At 38.4% G+C, this 21855-nt stretch overlaps 1 protein-coding gene across 1 annotated transcript in view; it reads left to right on the forward strand.

Moving 5' to 3' along the window:
• swt1 (SWT1 RNA endoribonuclease homolog) overlaps window positions 1-21855 on the forward strand; it is a 57203-nt gene that overhangs the window by 19578 nt on the left and 15770 nt on the right. Inside the window, exons 13-16 of the mRNA XM_038291754.1 lie at window positions 1637-1788; window positions 5132-5278; window positions 17540-17606; window positions 17750-17823. Coding sequence (XP_038147682.1) covers window positions 1637-1788; window positions 5132-5278; window positions 17540-17606; window positions 17750-17823 — 440 coding nt within the window. The remainder of the gene's footprint in view (window positions 1-1636; window positions 1789-5131; window positions 5279-17539; window positions 17607-17749; window positions 17824-21855) is intronic.

Raw genomic sequence — 21855 nt, forward strand, 5'->3', positions numbered from 1 at the left:
CACAGTCCTGAACTGAATCACAATCACTTTAACGTGACCAAACACCACATGGCCGATCCCCTTCCCTCCCCCTCCTCAAACAAAAACAGAAACTTCATGGGAATAAATCACGGTAATCATTGTTGGAAATGTGACATAAAAAAGTTACTAATTGTAGCTAGACATAGATTTAGACAACGTTTATTGCCATTTTGTATACACAGAGTGTATGCAAAACGAAAGTTACTGGTTACCAGTTACTCCTCCAAAAAAGTAATTGAGTTACTTACTTAGTTTCTGCTCAATCAAAGAAACTATTTACTAGTCAAAGGAGCTATACATCTACTTTTCATTATATAAAATGTTGATCAATTAGGATAATTATTATTATTATTAACATATCTTTGAATACAACTCTAAGTTAAATTGTAAAATATAAGAATAGAATAGAATTGAAAATCCTTTTATTGTCCCACAAAGGTGACATTCTGCTGTAACAGCAGCAAAAAGATTGTAGCAACAGTGGTCACACAAATGTGGACCTTAGAAAAGTGTATAAAAGTAACACAATAGTGAAGGGTTAAACAAATAAATTGCTGTACTTTAAAGTTTTTTAACTATAAAAAAATGCACCTGGAGAATAAATAGCCAATGTACAGCTATGGACATTTTAACAGTAATGGATATTTAAGAATAGCAGAAACATCAGAGATGTGCAAAATGACAGCAGCAGGATGGTGTTGGTGTTTTGGGAAAAAAAATTAAGTCATGCTTCTTACCTGTTTGTTTTGAGCAGGTTAGTCAATTTGCCAATGAAATAAGATTAATTATGTTTAAAACAACAACAAAAACATCTGAATTTTAGGTGTATAATATATAATTATCTTTTTCGAAGGGCAAAAATACTACCATAATTCTGATAATCCCAACAGCTCAATTTTACTTATCAAACCAAATACCAATATGCTAAAAGCTACAGTGTGTAATAATTACATGGATATACAGTCAGAAATGTAATATATTATACATAACTATGTTATTTATCATAATCTATGAGCTCAGCCTCTTAACCTTAATATTTGCGTTGCCTTAGAATTCGTTATTTATAATTACATAGCAGCGGGTCTCGCAGCCATGGAGGCAGACATCTTTGCTTTACGGCAGCGCAGAGCCAACAAACTAGCGATTGCGTGATCACCCATTACGCTCGAAAGTAACTACGGCAAGTTGAGAGAGATGAACTGAGATGGTACTGAACAATAGATGGCAGTATTATGCCTGAGAATACCATATGTAAAATTATCTATGTAAACAAACCTCCTCACTTGAGAAGGTAGGTGATGCGGACGTCGTGGAAGACATTTTGTCCTGTAACGCTCGCCGTACTGTTGGGGGGGAGAAGCGGTGGGGGGGAGATGTTCATGTTGCTGAGGTCTGCAGTCTGGACGTTAGATGTCGCTGAAAATTACACACTGTAGCTTTAAGAAAAACTAATATTGGCCAATTCCAATATTAATGTTGGTATATTGTGGATCTCTAATTATTTTTAAAATGTGTTTCAAGCTACAAACTGAATGGAAATTGATATGTGGAACACAAATTTCAAATTCCTCACTGAACATCTTTAACCTCACTTTAAAACTTTCTCTTAATATAGAGCAAAGGGTCACAGGAGCAAGAGTTGTCAGCCTCTGATGTTGTCATGAAGGATGAGGATGATGCAGATAAGCAGCCTGCATCGGTTCACGTTTCTCCGCAGGAAGTGTGGGCTGTGTTTGAGAACATCTGGTCTCAGATGTACCAAACAAGGTGAGCAAAATTGTCAGATAAATGCACCATCACGTAGCAGTTTACGTTTGATCTTTGTTTTAAGTTTTTGTAATGCATCCTTTTTCCTATAGGCTGGAATGAAAATTTCTGCCTGAAAAATAATGTCTCCCTTCTTCACAGATTCAAAAATTATACCTGCAAACTTAGATGCGTGGTTATATATTTTGTTCCTGTCTTTTATCAATTCATCTTAATAAGTGTGTGAAAACAAATACTAATAACTGCAACATTCACAGTCTAAAGAAAATTTCCTGTCCTTACTTTGGCTGATTATTAAAAAAACAACAACAAAAAAAACCCAAAAAACATCAAATAAAATGTCCTTTAATAAATTAAAGAATATTCCCATTGTTTCTGTTGCTATGTGAAAGGCACCACCATGATTTTGACTGTTCGCCTTATCAAAAATGGGAGTACTGGTTTAAATCGCTTAGTTACACTGTGCTTATCTGTATATAAGGTTTTGTGCATTTTGGATCTTTTTCCTGATGGGACACAGACAGCTCAAAGTGTCGACCATTTAACCCAGACTGCCCTCTGATTAAAAAGGATTACTGTGGATTGCTCTGAGAAATCCGTGGCACAGCGGATCCCACCTAACATGAACTGGAAGATCCTTAGACGGTAGTGTCCCTGTCCAAAATGGTGATCAGCTATCAGTTTTGCATCTGTTGTTGACAGGAGAAATCTCTTAAATTTAAGCATGCATGTAATGACAGTGGAGACCGTATTGTTTAAAATTTAGAGAATTTTATGCAGGCCAGTTAGTTATACGTCAGCCTGAACACCTAAATTTGGCCAATCATATCCCAACGGTCAGCCGTCAATGAAATTTTTTTGGTCATAGCATCTTGATTCATATGTGGCAGCTAATATACGCAACAGTTGAAATAAGAAATAAGAATAATTTAGTTTACCATTGAGTTCCGTCCCAGTGTTCACGGGGATGGACGTCTGTGTCTTCGGCAGGCATAGAGCTAACAGAACTGGCAGCGTTGCGAGGCAAGGGCTCAAACATGTATGGCTGTAAGCCTTCTACACCAAACCAAGCTTCTGCCTCCCTGGCGTCCTCTTCCACAACATCTTCATCCCCGCTTTCCTCCTCTCAAAAAAAAAAAAAGTATTCCCGCGGAGACTCATCCACAAAACTATTCTCCTCTTGCATGTTTCCGCTGTCCATAGCATTCCTTGACAGTGTTGTTTCTAAGTCACACATTTAACGCTACTTGGTTCCAATGTAATTTCCCATTGGGAACCTACTGTTCAAAGCAGTGATCATACCAGAAACCAGTTAAAACATACGACACCGTTTCTCTCAAGAAACTCCATTATATGCCAGAACATTGGAAAAGCTTTCAAACCAATATCTATTGTCTCTACCTCTTCATCCAGTCCATCATAGGGAACCACAGAGGAACGCACAGCCATGCACACACTTACCAGAAGCCACATTACCTAACATTAAAGTTTTGTGGACTGGAAGGAAGTGAAATACCTAAAGAGAACTCATGCATGCATAGAGAGAAGGTACAAACTCTTGGCCCAGACTTGGAACCTGTGCCTTCCCCCTGCAAGGCAACACTGCTATTGCACCGCTCAAAAAAATTATAGGAACACTTTGAAGACCTCAATTGGGCCAAAAAAATCATGCTGTTTATTTATACTGATATGGACTGGGTGATGTGTTAGGAACAAAAGGATGCCACATCAAATGAAATTTATCAACCTACAGAAGGCTGAATTCAAAGACACCCCAAAAATTGCAGTGAAAAAATGATGTGGCAGGCTAGTCCATTTTGCTGAAATTCCATTGCAGCAACTCAAAAATGTATTCAGTAATTTGTATGGCCCCCACGTGCATGTATGCATGCCTGACAACGTCGGGGCATGCTCCTAATGAGACGACGGATAGCGTCCTGGGGTATCTCCTCTCAGATCTGGACCAGGACATCACTGAGCTCCTAGACAGTCTGAGGTGCAACATGGCGGCATCTGATGGATCGAAACATAATGTCCCAGAGGTGTTCTATTGGATTTGGTTCATGTGAACGTCTTCATTCATCCTCCAGGAACTGCCTGCATACTCTCGCCACATGAGGCCGGGAATTGTCGTGCATCAGGAGGAGCCCAAGACCCACTGCACCAGCATAGGGTCTGACAATGGGTGCAAGGATTTCATCCCGATCGCTATTGGCAGTCAGGGTGCCGTTGTCTAACTTGTATAGGTCTGGATATGGATATGCCTCCCCAGACCATCACTGACCCACCACCAAACCGGTCATGCTGAACGATGTTACAGGCAGCATAATGTTCTCCATGGCTTCTCCAGACCCTTTCAAATCTGTCACATGTGCTCAGGGTGAACCTGCTCTCATCTGTGAAAAGCACGGGGCGCCAGTGGCGGACTTGCCAATTCCGGTGTTCTTTGGCAAATGACAATCGAGCTTTACGGTGCCGGGCAGTGAGCACAGGACCCAATAGAGGACGTCGGGCCTTCAGGCCACCCTCGTGAAATCTGTTTCTGATTGTTTGGTCAGAGACACTTACACCAGTGGCCTGCTGGAGGTCATTTTGTAGGGCTCTGGCAGTGCTCCTCCTGCTCCTCCTTGCACAAAGGAGCATATACCGGTCCTGCTGTTGGGTTGTAGACCTTCTACGGCCCTGTCCAGCTCTCCTGGAGTAACTGTCTGTCTCCTGGAATCTCCTCCATGCTCTTGAGATTGTGCTGGGAGACACAGCAAACCTTCTGGAAATGGCACATATTGATGTGCCATCCTGGAGGAGTTTGACTGCCTGTGCAACCTCTGTAGGGTCCAGGTAGCGCCTCATGCTAACAGTAGTGACAGTGACCCTAGCCAAATGCAAAACTGGTGAAAAAGATTTAGAAAAGATGAGGAGGGGAAAAAATGTCAGTGGTCTCTACCTGTAAAACCATTCCTGTTTTGATGGTTGTCTTGTTGTTGCCCCTCTAGTGCACCTGTTGTTAATTTCATTAACACCAAAGCAGCTGAAACTGATTAACAACCCCCTCTGCTACTTACCTGACCAGATCCTGCAGACAACTATGACATAGAGTTTAGTTTGTGTCCATTAGGGAAAATTCATATTAAATTTAACGTTTGCATCTTATGATTTCAAAAGTAATGTTATTTTACAGTTTTTGTGTCTTAGCATTAAATACCTAAAGCTATGATTCAGAGGATCTGGAATGAGGTCAATATGATCTTAAGCTGCAAAACACAACCCTGATTATTTTGATATGCTCTTTGTTTTTTTTCCATTCCACTGACCTAAAAGGTCATTTGTTTCTGTCACGTTTCAGTCTGGAAGTTTTCAAAGCGCTCAGCTTTGACCCTAGCACCATGCAGGGTACTTCGCCAATGGGACGTCCTCCGCCTCCGCAGGATGCTGTGGCCTGTTTGCACAGACTGTCCTCGATGGTGTCACAGCTGCTGCAAGCGTTCACCAGGTATGTTAATCGACTCATATCTCTGCTATCTGTCTGAAGGTAACCTTTGGTCAGCTCCCACAACTCCATGTTAGCATATGTGTCTTGTTAAACTCTCTACCTTTTTGTATTGATTTTCCAGTAATTCCGCTGAAAGCAGGAATTTCTTCTTGTGAAATCCTTTGTATGTCCCTTTCCCATCATCGTCCATTCAGGCAGTTTTTCGACCAAGCTTGAGTCCTTTAACTAGTTCAGACTCTTCTGTCTCCCAGTCTGTTCAAAGATCTCCTTTAAACGTTCCTTTTGTAAGCCAGATTTCAGATTCCTGTGTCCTGCTTATGTGTGTGGGACCTTTAAGACTGGTGCGGCATTTTGTGTTGGTCAAGAAGCTGTAATCCTGTTGACCTTCTCACTTTTCCTTATCTCTGTTCCCATGACGCAGCAGCCAATGCACTTTGGTCCTGCTGATTTTCTCCCAATGCTGCTGAGAAAGAAATTGCACACTGATTTACCTTTTCTTTGCATCTCCTTGGACATTAATCACCGTTAACGGAAATGTGAGGCTAATATAAACCATATGACAAGTACCGATTAGAGTTAATGTGTGCAGAGATACATCAGCCTACAAATATATGCTTATCCTTCTAACTTTTTATTATTTTACAGCTTAAAATTGCATGTGCATGTGTTGAATTTGTGTTTTATGTCATTCAACAATTCTCAGTAAAAATCTAAATGGGGGTTTCAGCCCCCTTTACTTTGATTTCACTTAATGCAGTGGGGTGAAGAATATTTACCCAGCCTCTGATTTTGCAAGTTCTCCTAGTTGGAAAGATGGGAGAGGTCTGTAATTTTCATCAAAGGGCTTCTTTAACTACGAGAAACAAAAGAATAAGAATAAGAATAAAGGGAAACAAGATCAAGGAAATCAATTGGTAGGATTTTTAAAGTCGTAGGGAAATCATACTTAAATGTCAAATCATATGTTCCCGTAATTTAGAAAATTTCTATAAAAAAAAAAAAAACCCTGTCTTAAAATCTGTGGTTTTCTCGTTATCTTATGCAGGCCAGTTAGTTATACGTCAGCCTGAACACCTAAATTCGGCCAATCATATATCAACGGTCATCTGTCAATCAAATAGTTTCAGTCATAGCATCTTGATTCGTATGTGGCAGCTAAAATACGCAACGGTTGAAATGAGAAATAAGAATCATTTACTTTACCATTGAGTTCCCTCCCAGTGTTCAGAGGGATGGTCGTCTGTGTCTTTGTCAGGCGTAGAACTAACAGAACTGGCAGCGTTGCGAGGCAAGGGCTCAAACATGTACGGCTGTAAGCCTTCTACACCAAACGAAGCTTCTGCCACCCTGGCGTCCTCTTCCACAACATCTTCGTCCCCGCTTTCCTCCTCTAAATTAAAAATGTATGACGAAGGACACTCATGCATAACCTCCGACACAAAACTGTCCTCCTCTTGCATGTTGTCTTCTGTCCATAGTGTTCCTTGACAGTGTCGTTTCTAAGTGCTATTTCCCATTGGGAACCTACTATCACTAAGTTGCTAACTGGTTAGCAAGCTGCTTACGATACACAGGCCACAATCAAAAAAGCTTGCGAACCTTCCATCACAACAACCCCGCCCTCTTGTTAAACGACCAATCACATTCACTTTATTTATTCACTAGTGTAAAGTTGTGCACCACTTGGGAGAAATGCAACAGTTTGAACAGCCGTTTCCTGGTGGCTTTAAATAATTTATATGTTAAATATGGAGGAAAATTAGTATTTTGTCACCCACAAAGAAGCAAGATGTTTGGCCCTTACTGACTCGTAACTTCTTATTAAGGAATCTCTTATGTCCTCCACTTTACCTGTCGTAGTGGCACCTGTTTGAAATAGTTATCTGTATTAAAGACACCCGTCCACTGCTTCAAACTCCAAACTCAACCACAGCCAAGACCAAAAAGATTAGGAAGAAAATTGTACCCCGACATCAGGCTTTGAAGAGTGAATCTACAATAAACACAACTGGTAACAGTGACAGCCCTAAAACATCCCGGCTCTAGAGGAGATGTGATGGAGGAATGGGCCAAAATACCAGCTACTGAGTGACAACCTGTTAAAGACTTGCAGGAAACGTTTGACCTGTTTCTTTGCATTGATAGGTTTTGCTACCAAGTACTCAGTTGCACTTTGGTTATTGATAAACTACTTATTTTCCACCATGACCATAAAAAAAATCTTAAAAATTCAATATGATTACCTGGAGTTTTTTTCTCATTTTGTCTTTCCCAGCTGAAGTCTACCTATGATAAACATTAAAGACCCTCTATTATCTTTCTAAGTAGGAGAACTTACACAATCACTGGCTTACTGAATACTTTTTTACCCAACAGTAACCTCCAGTCCAGCAATTTGGCCTCAGACTCAATCAATGGATCCATTAATCAATCAAATGATCTATATTTAAACTTCTGACTGTCATGATGCTAGCCTTTTTTCAAATTCAAAAGAGTTTTAGCTGCGGTCAGTAGTTCCTGTTTCAACAGAGAGACTTTGTGTGCAGCACAGGTTTGCACTCATTGACCTGTGTGGCTGTGGAAAATGGCAGAACACCATTAACAACAGCATCTTTTTGTCCCCTATAGACATGTGTTACATTCAGTGGTATGTGAAGCATGTGTAAATAATAAAACAAATGAATGCTAGATTATTCTAGACGACTCATCTTTTAGCTGCTAGTCATGACTGCTTGAAAGAAGCAGTCAACCAGAAGCTTTGTGAATCCCAAAATGTTAAATATTCATTCTTCTCTTTCTGCTGGCTCATAAAAAATGTAGGGGAATGGCTTTTACTTTATAAACTTTTTAGTTGCTTATGTAAACATGTTTCAGCGGCAGAAAAACTGCCAGATAAATCAAACAGAAGTGTGATTTATCCCTAACGCTTTTATTTACAGTACAACAATAACTATGTAATAACATGGTAATAACTTAGCCAGTTACGCTCTATTGCAAGGTAACAAGAAACACTTTATAGAGAGTTTTGGTAAGTGTTGTGCTTCAAATGACAAGGTAAAGTCAGACTTCTTAGTCAAACCGTTATTACCAGGTAAGTCAGCAATAAATGAACGTGTTATTATGTAAAATGCTAAAATGCTGGTAAAATGCTGTTTATCACTTGGCATATAACAGAAAACCTACAAGACAGTGAACCAATCTTCTTACCAAAAGTTTTATTTATATATGTAACTTGAGTTCAGTCAGGGGCGGACTTAGGAAATTTGGGGCCCTAGGCAAAGACAGGCATGGGGCCCTCTGAATTGAGAAGACAACATATAGAACAGACCCAGTATACAGATACAGAAATTATAATAGAATAGACTTAGATTATTTGTTCTACCTTTTGTCCCTCTCTTCTTATACTTTTTGTTATGGTTGTCTTCTGTGTTTTTTTGTCCCTTTCTGTAGTAGTCTAGGCAAAGGCCGGCACGGGGCCATCTGAAATGAGAAAACAACAGGTCAATTATACAAATTGACATTTTAAGAGAATAAACATGCATTGTTTTACCTTTTATCCCTCTCTTCCTGTCCTTTTTTCATGTCTGTTTCATTTTACTCTTTTTTTCTTTTGTTTTATTCTCTTCCTGTCTTTTTCTCAGTCTGAATTTATCTCCCTTTTGTCCTTGTCTTTCTTATTCTTTTGTTTCTTTTACTCATATTCCTCCTTGTTTCCCCCTTTTCTCTTCCTGTCCCCTAGTTGTATTCTCTTTCTCCCTAAAATTTAATTTTTCGAGCCTTGGCCTCAGCAAATCTTGCAATGAGAAGATCCATATCCACTGACTTCCTGACTTCTTGCTCAATGGAGAGAACAGCGAGTGCAGACAGCCTTTCCTGTGACATTGTTGACCTTAGATATGTTTTAATTAGCTTCAGCTTTGAGAAACTTCTCTCACCTGAAGAGACTGTCACAGGTAGAGTGAGCAGAAGTCTGAGAGCTATACTCATATTTGGATAAAGGTCTAGGATATTCTCCTTATAGATATAATCAAGCATCTCAGATGGTGATGAGATATGTATGGGGAAGGATCTAACTGCTCCCTTTACCTCAAGTTTCATATCCTCTGCATCAATGTCATCCATCGTCTGCTCAAGTCTCTGGCAAAATTCATCCAGCTTCCCTTCCTTCTCAGTGCTTCTCATGACATCAGTGGAGTAGAAAAATACATACAGCTCATAAAAGGTTTCCATGTGTGAAAATATATATATATATATATATATATATATATATATATATATATATATATATATATATATATATATATATATATATATATATATAAAGTGAGAGCAGCAGTGGTGCCAGTGGTAATTGGAGCACTGGGGGCTGTGACCCCCAAACTGGGAGAGTGGCTACAGCAGATTCCAGGTAAAACATCAGAGGTCTCTGTCCAGAAGAGCGCAGTCCTAGGAACAGCTAAGATTCTGCGCAGAACCCTCAAACTCCCAGGCCTCTGGTAGAGGACCCGAGCTTGAGGATGACACATACCACCCCACTTGGGGTGAGAAAACAGTTATTTATATATATATATATATATATATATATATATATATATATATATATATATATATATATATATATATATATATATATAAATAAAAGATAAAAGGTGCATGTCACAGGAAAGACTAGTGATGTTACAAATGACAATTGCTTAAACTACAGAACAGTAAATTATTTAATTTATAATTAATGTGACCCTTAACATCCCCAGCTGTGCACAATAAAACACATCAAATCAATGTCAATACAAAGCTATAAAGCAGAGTGAGATGTTGGTAATAACTTCCTTATGTTTTTTGAATGTATAACTTAAATTATTAAAGACTAAAACACCTTAAACTTATGGGTGATTTTACAACATTTAAAAGCCTGACATTTTCCTGATATTCAACATAAAAAAACACCTAAATAATTGATTTTTCATCGTTTGTAGCAAATCCAAATGAAATTATAAACTTACTTTAAAATGACCCATCTTCAATAAGGTAAATAAATACTTATCAATATAGGGGGAATGTCCCCTTCGACAGCTTAATACTCACTAGTTGTTCAACTCCACACGATTGATCCTCCTCAACAGGTGCCAGACTTGCCGCTGAGTTGTCAGCTGTTTGCGGCAGGTTACTGCTGCTGCTGCTCGCCGCTGCCGCAGTGAAGAAGCCGAACTCAGTCATTTTTGGTAACTTTGAAAGCAGCTTCCTACCTTCATTCTTTTTTTCTCCTCTTTTCAGCACCGCTAGGGTCCGCTCTGCTCGTCTCGTCTCTTCGCGCCGTTTGTTTTTTTCAAATAGTTTGCTGCAGTGTGTTTGGACCTTTCTGCCCATGCGCAGCAAATGGACTGAACCAATGTAGTGGATACTGCAGGGGGGGCCCCGAGACACACTTAATATTATAAGCATTCTAATGGCATTTTAGCGAAAGGATTTTTTTCAAAAACATAATTAATGTGCTCAAATAAGTAATTGCTGAATTAACCATACATGTAAAAGGACTTTTAGGGGGCCCCCCAGGAACTCGGGTCCCTAGGTAACTGCCTAGTTTTGCCTAATGGTAAGTCCGCCCCTGAGTTCAGTTATATCATGCTTTATTAACCTGATCACAAGTTACAATTTACTTTGTAAGCTGTTGGTAGGTGGTGGCCACTAATAGAAACTGTTATGTGATAACCTTATGATGATTACCCACCAAAAGTCTCCATTGTTACGTGGTAACATACAATTGTAATAATTAAATGCAGGTAAATACTCTGAAATTATATACCTTAATTTTGGGGTTATTACCATATAAAGTTCTTCTTGTTACCTAGTAGTATAGTGTAACTTACTACCTCAAATACCATCTTATTACATGGTTATCGATCTACCTTAAAAGAAAGCATTGCCGATTTATTTTTACAATGATGTTATACATTTACAGCAATCCGCAAAAACATTGTTTCACATTATTATAATGGAATGATAGGAAAATATATTAAATAATACTATTTTTTATAGAGATACTGTCAGGGTTCAGTTGTGGTTTGAGGACCCAAAAGCAGAGGCAGAGGCTGAGGAGATTTCTTGCAGCTTTAATGAAATAAACACAGGTAACAGAGGCAGGAATCCAAAAATCCAAAATCCAACATGAAAAATATAAAGCAAACCAGAACTATAGAGACATCTGGGGAAACAACACACGAGGAGCCAGGGAGAGATGAGGTAGGTGGACAACAGCATGGGAAGACAGCAAAGACAAGGAACCAACAAAGAGTGAGTAGTGATGGGTCTGACGACACTGAAACCTCGGCGCATGCGCCGAGCAAACAAGGTGAAGCCCCGTGTCGGTGCGCGTATCTCTTTAAGGAAAACCACGTGACCGATACAGTTCCTGTGTCGCTTGATTGTGAACGCGCCAAATTGTATTTATAAACAGAAAATGTATCGACACATTTGTGGGTTTTGTTGGATGGAGATAGTTTGTGTTGTTTGCTTTACATTGGTTTTTGGCTTGTCATCTAAAACTATGGATCAATCAAGGAAGAGGAAGTTTTCACCCGTGTGGGATCATTTTGATCTTATCACTGAGAATAAGGTAAATTATTATTCCTTTCTTGTTTCCACCATTGATCATTCTTCTCTTGGTTATTCTAATTTCTTTCTGAAGAATATTTTAATTAGTTTACATGGATTAACTTTTATTTCTATTGTAGGTGAAATGTAGGATTTGCTCCCAGGTGCTGTCTTACTCTAACCGGAGCACTTCCACAATGCTGAGGCATTACCGTGCCCGGCATGAGATGGAAGAACGAGTTAATACTCCCGTGATTAGCCCTGGTGCTTCCAGAAAGCAGGCGATTGATGAGGCTGTAATGAACATGATCATTACAGACTGTCAGCCGCTTAGCCTTGTGGAAGACAAGGGGTTCCGAGAGCTGGTCCAACTCCTTGAGCCCTCATATGTTCTGCCATGCAGAAAGGTACGTGAAACTAACTGTTATACATGTTAACAAAGTATATGCATGTTATTTGATATCAATCATTAATCTACTCCACTTGTGTTATAATATTTATGGCCATCAAGACCCTGATTAGCCAGAGGTATGAGGAGAAAAAGGAGCAAGTTAAAAAAGAACTGAAGAGTGCAGTTGCAGTCAGCCTAACAGCTGACATGTGGACATCCATGAACATGGAGGCTTACCTGGCTGTGACCTGTCACTATGTCAACAGTGAGAACAATACACTGTGTACATCAATGTTGGGAGTGGAACACTTCCCTCAGCAGCACACTGCTGAAAATATGGCCCAAATAAAAACTTCATGCAGGAGTTTAGCAGAGAAAGTGACATGTCTTGTCACAAATGTGACTACAAACATGGTTGCATGTGTCAAAAAACTCCAAATTAGGCACACGATTTGCATTGCGCATTCTTTGAATTTAACAGTTCGAAAATCATGTGACCAAATTGAGACACTCACTGATATCCGAAATAAAACAAACCATATTGTAACATACTTTAGAACCAGTACTACAGCCAAAGAGAAGCTGGCCAAAGTCCAGCTACAGATTGGAGAACCAGTGAAGAAATTAATGAATGAAGTGTCAACTAGATGGAACAGCATGTATTTAATGCTGGAAAGCATGGCGGAACAGAAGGAGTCAGTGTTGGTATCCCTAGCCTCTTTAAAAAAAGTGATAAACCTCAGCTCACTACAAATGATTATAAAATCATGGAGGAGACACTCCGTGTGCTTGCTCCATTTAATCAAGCGACAGTGGAGCTGTCTGAGCAAAAAGAGTGTCTGGATCAAAGGTAATCCCAATGCTCAAAATGTGGCACCACTAACAACAACGCAATGCATTAAATGTAACCATAGAAACCACAATCAATCTTGTGGAAAACCTGAAAAGAAGACTGCTAGAAACTCTGTCCAACCTTGAGTCATGAAGCGTAATGACAATACCAACACTGCTGGACCCTCGGTTCAAGGCGATGGCATTCTTAGGTGCGACAAAAGCCAACGATGCAGTGAAAAGACTAAAATCAGAGTGTGCAGCAGTAATTAGAAACGCTGTACCGACACAAATGGAAGATGCCCAAGCTGGACCTTCAACTCAACCATCTGCTTCCAGTCCAGGTATGTATTATTCTTAATTGTGTTCATTTGTATTCTAATATTCATGCAAGTCATCCATGTGAATACAATGAATTAGTAACACAGATGCATTTTCTTGTTTCCTCAGAAGACAACCTGTGGCATCAACTGGACATGGAAGTCAAGGAGAGCAAGGCCAATTCAAATATCACCACCGATGGCATTATCGAGGGACAAAGATACATCTCCGAGGAGAACGCACCAAGATCACAGGATCCACTACAATACTGGAAATCGCAAAGACTAAATTATCCTACCTTGTACAAACTTGCAATGACATTTTTATGTACGCCGTCATCATCAGTGCCCTGTGAAAGGGTGTTCTCAAAAGCAGGAGAAATGGTTTGTAAGCGGCGCAATCGCCTTGGCCCAAAGATGTTAACGCAGCTGATGTTTCTAAATAAAAATGTGTGAAAGAACCTTGTTCAGTCTGTTTCCAGTCTTTATTGAAGTTGCCTGCAATTACTTTTTAAATCCAGCAGATGTCGCCATTCAGTGATACAGCAAAACAGTTTCAACACAGTGTCGACACAGTTTGGGAAATGTGCCATACACCCAATGGGGCCTCATCTGCCCATCACTAAGAGTGAGAGCAGAGGGAGAGCATATATAGCTGACAGAGACAGAGGGAGGGCTAACGAGTTAACAAGGAGCAGGTGTGAGAGGAGACAACGAGGAAGCCAAAGGGAAAGGAACACTCACACACAAGAGGGCAACAGAGGACAACAGAAAAACATGAGAACTAACATAAATCTAGAAATTACAACAAAAAAGGAATTAAACCAATAAAACTAAAAAACAAGGAGCAAAGTAAAGAACAACAGAATCAAGACCATGATAGATACGGTGTTACAGTTTTTTTTAAGGCAGATACTGATTATTCTGGCATCAGTCTAACTAGGTGTGTTTCCTGGAAATGGGAACATTGTGAAATGAGTCCACACCCTAGTAGGAGAAACTCGAGGAATTTAACTTGGGGAAAAAAGCTTTTTTTATTGAAGCCTTCTTGAGCATCTGGCACTGTGTTTGAAGCCAAATCCTGCAATATGTTCAGTCTGCTATATATATATAAACATATAGAAGCATCAACTGATTTAACCCTAAATATCAGATGAACAGCTTGTGAAAAATCTGTGGAAAAAATTGTCATTCTTAGATCAAACAAAGAGCAGGAGTAAAAGCAACTTTAGATTCTTGCTGGTACTAAAAATAATGTTTTTTTGCTTGCTTCTTAAAAATATAGACCAAATAACCAACATATAACAGCTAAATTACTCTTTATTAGGAAAGTGAAAATACCTTCATTGTAATAAAATAAATATGGCTTTATATAGGCTGATGTAACAGCTACATAGGTTTTTCTTTAAATAAAGATATACAGAAAAGATTAGTTAAACTCTTGATTAACAAAAACTCAAGTTTCATGGTACAAATCAGCTTCACCCATAATACTCTTTTTTTTTTTTTTTTTTGTTGAAATAATGTCTTTATTTTTTTTGGCTTCTCGAGATAAAAAAAAAATATGTATATATATATATATATATATATATATAAAAAAACAAGATAATTAACCTATATGAGTAATGGCTTCCCAGTCCATCCGTGCCTGTGATAGAAATCTGAATGTTTTTCAAAGAAAATCTTTAATCTGGACTTATTTTGGGGCTTAATGCATGTAATACCTGTTACAGGCTTAAAAAAGGGGCTGTTCAGAAAATACCAGGTGCTAAGGTCCCAGAGGCATAGGTCTAATTGCTTATGAATCAGAAGTGGAAGCATATCATTAAACCAACAACGTCGTCTCGTTACCTAAAAGTTACATTTACAGAATTACACATAGGCTGCCATGACTTATAAATCCTCTCCTGTTGTTGTGGTATTTAAGGATATAATCAGTGTTTACACACATCAATCATCTCGTTATGCTCACTGCCAGCCACCACAGAAATAGTATTATCTTCTTTCTTTCTTTATATGTCAACTTTCTTCTGTGACAGCTCTAAATAGATCAGCGCTGATAGCCAATAAAACATGTATGAATGCCCGCTTCCAAACAAACCCCTCTTTGATTCATCATAGCGTTGCTGTGTTGCTTTCACCAGAGCTGGGAATTTACAGAACCTTATCATTTGATATCGTAGGGTGGCTCAGTTAATTTCCAGAGTGAAAAAAGATCCAGGGCCTAACCACGAGAGATTCAAACAGGGCTAGAGTCTTGAGTGCCCAAGCCATTCGACACCAATGAATCTGACCAATCCCCTATGCTGTAGGTGCTGCACATTATATTGGACTGTTTCCTGTTATATTGAAGCAATTCCTGTTCCTGAGGGGGCTTTCCTGCAACTTTTAGATTTGCCCCCTGGTCAAACATGCCTGAATCAAATGTCAGAAACCCTCCTCAGTATGCTGTCAGTTGCTGCAGTCCTTTTAATCATCCAATTACACGATTCTGGTGATTTCAGCATGTTGTATAAACAAATATTTAGCCCTTTTTCTTATGGAAAGTTCCCCTTGATGCAAGAGAAAACTGACATTTTTAAGAAATTTGATGCCTATCTGTTAGTAAATCAATCAATCAATCAATCAATTTTAGATTAATTCATTTGCCAACAACTTAAATCCATAATCTCAAAGCATGGCTGCTAAATGCACTGATGAATCTGTGAACCACGGTTTCCTAAAGTCATTAAAAGTCATTAAATTATAATTTTTTCAAATTAAGGCCTTGATTAGCATTAAAATTCACTAAATGTGATTATCGTGGTATTTAAAATGCTTTATTTAAAAAAAATAACTGATTATAAAAACAATTTCGTTATATATATATATATATATATATATATATATATATATATATATATATATATATATATATATATATATATATATATATATATATATATATATATATATATATATATATATACATAGTATATGAGTCATAAGTACTTGTAGATGGCATTAAAATAATTTCTAAGAGCATTAAAAAGCATTAAATTAGAGTTACTCATTCCTGTTTATCATATAATGCCATTTTTGTATCTTTTTTTCTTAACTACACATTTTGTCAATTGTCTGTTGCCTCAGTTAAGACCATGTTGCTCATGTTGTGATGCACCTTTACAAATGTCCTGCAGTGCTGTGCTTTTCTTTTGAGGCTAATAGTACTTGTGCAGCTGCTTAATGTGATGAAGATTCTGATTCCTTCAGAACTTTGCAGCTTTTGTCATGATTTAGTTCTACATCCTGCCTTCAGCCTGTGAAATGTTTGCTGATTGAGTCTGGTCTCTGCCAGATTAAAATTCAGTTCAGTAAAGAGGAAGACATAGCAAGATTCTCCTCTGATTTCCTTAGAAATCAGACTTTACTGCAAGGGAAGGGTGGAACATTCTGGCTGCTTCCAAGAATTCTGGACAGCAACAGCACTGATACCACTAATTGTTTTTTTTGCTTTCTGCACATTTTCTGAGCTTGTATGGGGAAAAAAGGAATTGAGTCACTCTGAGCAATAAATAGACCTTAGTTTTCCATTTCTATTTCTATTTTTCAACCTACCAAGTACTGTATTTCATGCTTTTAATGTGAACAAGCATTTTGTAAAGGTTGCATAAGGAAAACTTGCTGTTCTTCTTCACACCCAGTTCTGAATAGCTATTACTTCCCATCAAATCCTCCCTGCTTCTTTTAACAGAACAATGATTAACCATTTTAGCAGCTTAGTTCCAAGGAAAATCTTTGATTACAGTGTTTACCTTGCGCTTATCTTTTCTATCTTGCATATAATTGTGTAAATGTTTTTGTGTGTGGGGCTGCTTGAGTTGCATTGCCTAGGAAACAGCCTGGCTAATTTTCACATGTTTGGGCATGTCTCCCTCACGCTCATATTTCTCCTTCTCCAGGCTATTTTTGTAGATCATATGGAATTTGTCTGCAAGTCACCATTTCTTTTAAGTATAATATTTAGAGTTGTATCCCTTTCTAAGCACCATTTTTGGGAAGATTCAATTATTTAATGACCCCTAAGAAACTGTTTTTTAAGTGATGTCTAAAAGTGAGGCCATCTCAGAGATCTATTCTGTCTCTTAGGATCTTGTCTTGCAATCCAGGCGTAGACGAAGTCCAGACGCTGCTGAATATAATCTACTGCAATAAGGTTTGTGCTGCATCACAGTTATGGCTGCTAAACCGGCTTCTCGATGCTTTTAATCAACTCACATAACCTTGTTGTTCTCTGTGGTATTGTGCCATGTCGGGATCAACACCTTCATTTATTTAGATTAGTTTTCATCTGTTCAGTTTCAGCTTGTCAGTGAAGATGCCAGATTAACAACCAAAGACCTTCTGGACTGTTTCTCCAAACCAGACTACAGGTAGGCTGCATACACATACATATAATGACATTTTATTAAAAAATTTTTAAAAAAGTATACCCTATCCCAGGCATCCCCAAACTCGGTCCTCAAGGCCCCCTGTCCTGCAGGTTTTAGAGGTTTCTCTGCTTCAGCACAGCTGTTTATAATGATTGCAGTAGACCAAAAGCCTGTTAATCAGCTTTCAATTAAAATCAGCTGTGCTGGAGCAAGGAAACCTCTAAAAGCTGCAGGACAGGGGGCCTTGAGGACCGAGTTTGGGGATGCCTGCCCTATCCTATCTGACAAGTTTGACACATTTATTTATTTGCTTTTAAAAAAATTTCCTGAATGTGTCAGTTTTGGCTTCTGGCCTGAGTACTCGATCCGACCGGTTCTCTTGCGGTCTTTGTTGCCGCTTGCCCGCGGTGTGCTTCCTCCTTCTTTAGAATACTCCTCCTTGTTGACATCCCAAGCAGATCACACAAAGATGGTGTCCATGCCAACATTTCAGACGACTGGCATATATATTATTAACACTTTTCTTTGAAGTGATGCATTGGAGCTTTTCGCTACCATGACAATCAACCAGTGTTTGCAGTAACATTATACGAGTCATTGTCACCGGGATTCTACCATGTTTCTCAAACGAAACACAGGTGTCAGGTGTTGATTCTTAGTTTGTTTGTTTTTTAATGAGAATATTTTAAAAAACAGATGCAGCATAAACTTAGAAATCTGATGTCGTTGTCAAGATCAGTTTAATAGAGCTTCTGGACTGATATGCAGTTGAAACAAAAGTTTTCTTTTTCTTGCTTTTCTGAATCAACTTCTTTTTTTTTAGGTCAGTTAGCGTTACAGAAAACTATCTGCTAAATGCCAGAGTATTTCCTGGTCAAATGTTTATTAATTTCTTCAAATTATGAGCCTGACATATACTGATTTGACCTTTGAGGTGAGAGGGACACCTCTGTAGCTTTTTAGATCAGCCGAAGATTTGTAAATACAGTTTGCAGACTTTCTGATAGAAGAATAATAAGACAATGTTTGAGAAACAGCATTATGATGCCCTGAGCTTGGACACTTAAAAAAATGTATAACTAGCACTAGGGTTGTCACGATACTAAACTTTTCATCTCGATACCAATACTAAGTAAAATATTCGATACTCGATGTCATTTTCGATACCACAAGGATAAAAACAAAGACTCCAAAATTCAACAGAATTTTTTTCGTTAATAAACAAAATACAATAAATAGATAAATAAATACAATAAACAATATTTTGAGGTTGTATGCTCAGGGTTTGTACGGGTGCTGGAAATCCTTGAAAATGCTTGAATTTTGATGTTGTGTTTTCAAGGTTTGAAAAGTGCTTATATTTTGGATGAAATGCTTGAAAATGCTTAAAATTGTAACTATTTCTTTCGCAAAACAAATAGCTAACTCAATCGTGTGTTTATTAAATGGAGAAATAAAATGTTGGAGAGCCCGAAAATGAAACCTGCTCGCTTATGTGTGACTGCGATCTGCCAGTTTATTTCCATGTGTGACTCCGCCCCCATGAAACCACTACTGCACCATGCTGGGAGGTTGTCATTTCAATGAACGTTGGCTGGAAGATGAAAAATACAAATTATGCATTAAACGGGGACAAACCCCACGAGTTGCCTCTTGTAAAGTCTGCAAAAAAGATGTGCAGCTTTTCACAATAGGCGAGTCTGCGCTCTCGAGTCACATGAAGAGTAAGTCATAGACTTTTTAAGTAAGCCAACTGAAGTAGCCTAGTACACGTTAACATTAGCGCTAGTAACTGCTAGCTAGGAATTACAGGCTAAGTTAGTGAGTGACTGAGAGTACGGTGTGATAATGTAATGTTAGTATTGCAGTGTTTCCCGCAGCACTATCTTGGCGAGGCGGCTGCCTCGCCAAACTCACGGTACCGCCTCGCCAACGTTACAAAAAATACAAAAAAAAACAAGTTTTAATTCATTGCAAGGTCCAGACCTTAAAACAGCATTGATAACTCTACGGCTGATAATACTGAATTGCGACACCCTCTGGTTGGTTAGGTTGTGCTCTGACAAATTAAGATAGGATTTAGTTTTATGTATTCATTTCGAACACAAAACTGGTTCCGTAAGGTGCTAGAAAAAGTTTTAAAATGGATCCTGAAAGTGCTTGAAAAGTGCTTGATTTTGACTTTGGAAAAGGTGTACGAACCCTGTATGCTGTGCACAATATTAAGCAAGCTTGATAAATAACTTACAAAATTAAAATTAAGTGTTCCTTCCTTGGCTATGCTTTACACACATAACAATGACACTAGCCAAACCAGTTAAAAAACAAAAATAATTCTCAGCAGCTGCACCTGTTGCAGAAAAAAGTCTGAAACTGAAAAGTGCACAGAAATATTCAATCACACAGTATCCAGAAAGTGCATTTTCCTCTAATCTGTGCATAAGATGAATGACTGTTTAGGTGCCACCGGTGGTAGCACTGTATAGATACTTTTGAAAATGAGTATTGTATCCGGATACAACTTTTCAGTATCGATACTTTTTTGAGTATTGATACTTTTTACAACCCTAACTAGCACTAAAAAAGTGTGTGAGAGCAAGGCAACTTCCAAACCAACACTGGTTGCATTGGTTCTGTTACTAGCAGCTGGCCAACATTCCTGCAAACTGTTAAGATATTATTAGAAGGATATTGAAAATATCTGAACCAAATTATACAATTTAAATCTGCCGAATGTGCAGGAAATTTATGAATTCATAAACTTATCGGTTTACAGAAAGTCATTTTGAAGAAATCTTATTCCGGCATTAGGCAAGAAATAAAAATTGCTGCAAATCCTGATTCTGTAATCATTATCCTATATTTTTCTTTACAAGATATAAGGTTATATTTCCTGTTATCTGTGGTGCACCATAGATAAAACAGAGTCCTAGAGCGTGTTTAAAGGTTTTCAGTTCTTAAATGGAGCTAAAGTTTAGCTTTTTAGACTTCTTCACCAAAAGATGTGTAAGTATTTCTCAGAAGTTTTTTTTCTTCTTCATCTAGATGTTTGTTGCTCCTTCAGTTCTGTGAAATGTCTCCACCTTTTACCAAGTACTGTGTTTCTCTAGGAATTTGCGCAACCATGTTTTTTTCTTTCCTTGAATTCAGTTTGAGAAAAAGTACATGATGAAATTAGCTCTCAGCATTAGTGAATCAGGCTAACTTTGACAAAAAAATATATCTAAAGCAGTGATTGATGATCCTCTTAGTGATTTTGTTCCAGTGAATTGTTTAGTGGTTAAACTTCTGGGGAAACTGTGAGGATTATTAGCTCTACTGAGGAGACGATGTTTTCTTTAACAATTGCTTTTCTTTTAAAACATAATACTAATGGCTATGAGTGAAGCGATACCATTCAGGTCGACCAAAGCTATAGTGAAAACATGATTTATTCATGCAGGGCCTCAATAAAACAGAAAACCACCACTCTAGTAGAGGAACAGATCCACCTGCCTCTTACTGCATTGAAATGTTTGTGCCTGCAGGTATAACCAGGCTGCTGCCATAGAAACAAGCCACCCGTCTTAGTCCTAAACTGATTAGTTGTTACACGTCATCTTATTGCAGCCGTCTGACAGTTTGAAGCATGTACTGATGGCTTTGTAACCGCAGCATATGAAGCTCGCTAGAATAGATTATTCCTTCATCTGTCCTCCAGTAGGGACATTTCAACTCAGCATCTGAATTTTGAAATATGCAAAAAGAGAACAATGTTTGAATAAAAGACATTATCAAGAGGAAAATAGGCCAGAAATTTGTTCAAAGAGATACTGGTAAATATAAAAATTTATTTGGCATGTTTAGAGCAGTGCTTTTAGTCTATGTACAAACAAAGCGATCAAGGTTGGCACTTCCTGAAGGAGGCGGATAAAGACGGCTCTATGTAGAACTGTCTTGGCCAATCGTTTTTCAGGCAAGTAGTGGATGCTGCTTCGAGATCACCATAAGGATTACTCTTACAATCAAGCAAAATTCATTTCATTTAGTAAT

This window comes from Cyprinodon tularosa, unplaced genomic scaffold, assembly GCF_016077235.1.
Source record: "Cyprinodon tularosa strain WSP-4 unplaced genomic scaffold, ASM1607723v1 ctg30, whole genome shotgun sequence".
Taxonomy (NCBI): domain Eukaryota; kingdom Metazoa; phylum Chordata; class Actinopteri; order Cyprinodontiformes; family Cyprinodontidae; genus Cyprinodon; species Cyprinodon tularosa.